Source organism: Colobus angolensis, unplaced genomic scaffold (genome assembly GCF_000951035.1).
Source record: "Colobus angolensis palliatus isolate OR3802 unplaced genomic scaffold, Cang.pa_1.0 Scaffold97, whole genome shotgun sequence".
Taxonomy (NCBI): Eukaryota; Metazoa; Chordata; class Mammalia; order Primates; family Cercopithecidae; genus Colobus; species Colobus angolensis.
The window spans coordinates 7,075,834-7,080,486 of record NW_012123709.1 but is presented as its reverse complement, the minus strand read 5'-3'; the positions used below and the strand labels follow the sequence as shown (position 1 = coordinate 7,080,486).

At 45.1% G+C, this 4,653-nt stretch overlaps 1 protein-coding gene across 3 annotated transcripts in view; it reads left to right on the top strand.

Annotated features, from left to right (window-relative positions):
• The window catches only part of CHRM5 (cholinergic receptor, muscarinic 5), a 112,964-nt gene extending 109,727 nt beyond the window's left edge, over positions 1-3,237 (top strand). For all 3 annotated transcript variants that reach the window (XM_011932697.1, XM_011932696.1, XM_011932698.1), the window contains one exon: positions 814-3,237. In XM_011932697.1, the coding sequence (XP_011788087.1) occupies positions 890-2,488 (1,599 nt within the window). In that variant the 5' untranslated portion in view covers positions 814-889 and the 3' untranslated portion in view covers positions 2,489-3,237. The remainder of the gene's footprint in view (positions 1-813) is intronic.
• The last annotated feature ends 1,416 nt before the right edge of the window (positions 3,238-4,653 follow it).

The window sequence follows — 4,653 nt, the reverse complement described above, 5'->3', positions numbered from 1 at the left end:
TCAAATTGTAAATGGTAAAAGTATTAGTATATGCATAGGGGAAATTGTATTTAAATATTTATTTGTTAGTATATGCATATGGGAAAATGCCAAAATATACACTAAACTGTTAGCATTGATTACCTCTGCAAACTTTTATGAGGAATGTATTACTCTACAATCAGAAAAAAGATAACCTAAAACAATTCTATGATATTGCAAATAGTCCAGGAACAGAGAGAAGGTCCTTATCTTCAGCAGCTGGGGCAAATGTCAAATCTCTAGATGAAAACCAGGTATGCACTTGGAGTTTGTGCATTAAGGCAAAAAGAAGTGGTATAATATGGCCTTGGCTCACAACAGCACCTCAGTAATGTTTAATAATGGAGACTGGGACTATAGAATAGATACCACTTTTTCCCCAGTGCATGACAATTTAGGTATTTATCACCAGAATCTTAAAAAAAAAAAAAATAGGGTTTCTGCCCTTATAGCCATTGCAATCTAAGGTGATTTAACAGCCCTGCTTTCCCCTCTTTACTGCTTCTCAACAATCCATTTTTTTTTTTCCTTTCCCTTCACCCTCCTCGTCTTCCCAGCCCTTTTTAAAATTGCCACAAGAGGGCAGCAGCCTCACGCAGAAGAAGGGCACTAGGCCATTGCCAGCAAAAGCAAAAGGATGCCATTAAAAATAGGTGATCAAACTTTAGAGATTTCAGCATCTTGCTCTGAATATATGTGCAGCCATGTTTAATATTGTTAGAAACTATAAACAATGAATGGACAAGAAAGTCATGCTGCTGTGCGGAGCTAATGTGTTTCCCTCTCTTCCAGATGCTGACCAACAAGAGCTGAAATACAGAACAGCCTAGAACCTAAGACTATTCTAATATAAAAATTTTGCACCAGGATGGAAGGGGACTCTTACCACAATGCAACCAGCGTCAATGGCACCCCAGTAAATCACCAGCCTTTGGAACGCCACAGGTTGTGGGAAGTCATCAGCATTGCAGCGGTGACTGCTGTGGTAAGCCTGATCACTATTGTGGGCAATGTCTTGGTCATGATCTCCTTCAAAGTCAACAGCCAGCTCAAGACAGTTAACAACTATTACCTGCTCAGCTTAGCCTGTGCAGATCTCATCATTGGGATCTTCTCCATGAACCTCTACACCACCTACATCCTCATGGGGCGCTGGGCTCTCGGGAGTCTGGCTTGTGACCTCTGGCTTGCACTGGACTACGTGGCCAGCAACGCTTCTGTCATGAACCTTCTGGTGATCAGTTTTGACCGTTACTTTTCCATCACAAGACCCTTGACATATCGGGCCAAGCGTACTCCGAAAAGGGCTGGCGTCATGATTGGCTTGGCCTGGCTGATCTCCTTCATCCTCTGGGCCCCAGCAATCCTCTGCTGGCAGTACTTGGTTGGGAAGCGGACAGTTCCGCTGGATGAGTGCCAGATCCAGTTTCTCTCAGAGCCCACCATCACTTTTGGCACTGCCATTGCTGCTTTCTACATCCCTGTTTCTGTCATGACCATCCTCTACTGTCGAATCTACCGGGAAACAGAGAAGCGAACCAAGGACCTGGCTGACCTCCAGGGTTCTGACTGTGTGACTGAAGCTGAGAAGAGAAAGCCAGCTCATAGGGCTCTGTTCAGATCCTGCTTGCGCTGTCCTCGACCCACCCTGGCCCAGAGGGAAAGGAACCAGACCTCCTGGTCATCCTCCCGCAGGAGCGCCTCCACCAGTGGGAAGCCATCCCAAGCCACTGATCCAAGCACCAACCAGGCCAAAGCTGAGCAGCTCACCACCTGTAGCAGTTACCCTTCCTCAGAGGATGAGGACAAGCCCGCCGCTGACCCTGTCCTCCAAGTGGTCTACAAGAGTCAGGGTAAGGAAAGCCCAGGGGAGGAATTCAGTGCTGAAGACACTGAGGAAACTTTTGTGAAAGCTCAGACTGAAAAACATGACTCTGACACCCCAAACTACTTTCTGTCTCCAGCAGCTGCTCGTAGACGCAAGAGTCAGAAATGTGTGGCCTATAAGTTCCGATTGATGGTAAAAGCTGACGGGACCCAGGAGAACAACAACGGCTGTCACAAGGTGAAAATCATGCCCTGCTCCTTCCCAGTGGCCAAGGAGCCTTCAACGAAAGGCCTCAATCCCAACCCCAGCCATCAAATGACCAAACGAAAGCGAATGGTCCTAGTCAAAGAAAGGAAAGCAGCCCAGACACTCAGTGCCATTCTCCTGGCCTTCATCATCACATGGACCCCGTATAACATCATGGTCCTGGTTTCTACCTTCTGTGACAAGTGTGTCCCAGTCACCCTGTGGCACTTGGGCTACTGGTTGTGCTATGTCAATAGCACTGTCAACCCCATGTGCTATGCCCTCTGCAACAGAACCTTCAGGAAGACCTTTAAGATGCTGCTTCTCTGCCGATGGAAAAAGAAAAAAGTGGAAGAGAAGTTGTACTGGCAGGGGAACAGCAAGTTACCCTGAAAAGTTAACGACTCCTCTCAAAAGAACAATGACCACAGTCAACATCCTCTGAGGAAGAGCAAGCTGATTCTGTTTTGTATATTTTCAAAAAGAAGACATCTCATTTTGAGTCCTTGAAGACGTTTATAAAGGCTCAAGGTCTGTTGCCAAATGGAAGGGGTCACAGCCGCAGCAATTGCTTTCATATTAAATGACTCTTGCCTATAACCAAGGCCATTTGATGCCACTGGAGTTTGCCAATGAAGTAAAGAGATAGGCTCATGGCCCTTCACAGGAGAAAGCACACCGGGTAACAGTGAACAGTGACTCAGGGAACTTTTGTCCCTTCTGTAGGAAATAGCAGAGACCAGGTGGAAACCTTTTCCTGTGGAAACCTGTCATAGAATTTTGTGCAATATGTATGTGTCTATGAAGCTGTCTTGTGCCAGTGAGAACCAGGAGAATGTACATCAGTGTCACTTGTTAACAAGACTGGCTTCTAAGAATATGTATCGTCATAAACTGATCACTATCTATAATGCAGCTATTATGTGGTCTATACTGTGGTTTGTTTTCCTGTCCCTACATCTGAGTGAAGGTCTTGCTCTTCCCTTTCATATCCAATGCCAATTCCTCGTACTCACTGAACCCATGCTGATCTCCAGGGAACCATCCTTCCTCTCAGAATCCAGCGTCTGGAAGGACTGAAACCTGGTCATACCCAGTCCTTTAAAGGGACCTCTATTGTGCTAATAAAGTCTCCACAGTCAGTTATTCTAGTTTTTGCCAGTGGAAATTTTTTCCTTTATCTAAAAAAAGTATTGTGCATTCTATTTTGTGCCCATTTGAAACCATTGATTTATGCTCTGTTCTTAGGAAGACTAATTGTGTAAGAGTCCTTCACTGGCTGAAGATTTTCTCCAGGCTATTGAATTAAGGTTCTTATATTGTTTTCAGAGATCTTGCTTTCTAATCTCTTCACAGGGCAAATCTGAGCAAAATGTGGAAAACAAATTTGCTTTTGAACTTCTTCCAGAGGCCTTTTGCAGCCTCCAGTTTCCCTTGTTCAGATCCCCAATTCACACCAAGACACAAGCAGGTCAACTGTGCTGCCTCCAAGCAGGGGGTGGCGGGGTGGGGTGGGGGTGGAAAGACTTTCTTTTTTTATAGGTCCTTCAAATCAGGGCCTAAAAATGACTTCTTCATTCCTCTCCAAACTCAGTCAAAAATGAGAAGGCCAGAAAAGCACACTTGAGGGTGCGATGAAGCTGAAAATGATCTGAAAGCTTCGTTTTTAAAAACAAAGTATAGGTCACAGTAATGCATAAAAATAAAATAGTTAACATGCATGACAGCATGAGGATTATTAAAAACCACATTTAATTGAAATCTCTGAGGGTGTATCAACAAACTGAATCAAAGGACCTTTGTGGACAAAAGTCCACAAAGAAGCAGTAGTGTGGTGCACAACAAGGATTTTAAAGATGAAGCACTCCTGTCAGACATTATTTAACTTGTTGGTGACATCTGCAGCTGGATTTAAAAATCGCCAGACTTCATGCATCTTAGTGTAGGCCAGGTCCTTTTCAGTGTCATTTGCTATGAGGATGGAAAAAGAGCTGGTTTAGTTGTCCTGGGAATGAGAAATGTACCTGAGTATAGGAGAGCTTCAGCCTACCACTGAAGAGGATAATCAGCCTCTCACAGGATGTCCCAGGGAGGCTTCAGGGTAGTAGAATCTCGGGCAGGATGGGACTGGTCCCGTATAAAGACTTTACGTTGACATGAAACATCTTGTAAGCAGTGCATCTGCTGAGACTTTGTAAAGGGCAGGTTGACACCTGCCAGGAATTGGGTGGGAATGGTAATTGGCTCAGTTCTCCAGCACAGGGGCTCTCGGGCTCTCGGGCCCCTGTGATGCCAACTGGGTGTGACTTCATGCGCAAACCTGCTCTACCAGCTCCAGATAAACAGTTGAGTCTTCGTTTAAGGCTTTGATTCCTGACAAAGATGAAAATCCCTTCATGAGAATAGGCTCTTAAGCCCATGTTGGGCATTCACCATTCGCAGTTGAGAGTGAAACAAGCTAATTTAAACAAAAGAACACAAATCGGGAAGGGATGCCACTGAGGGTACTCTTCACACGCCCTGCACTTGCTTAGGACTTGGCCCTTTTTGTTCATCTT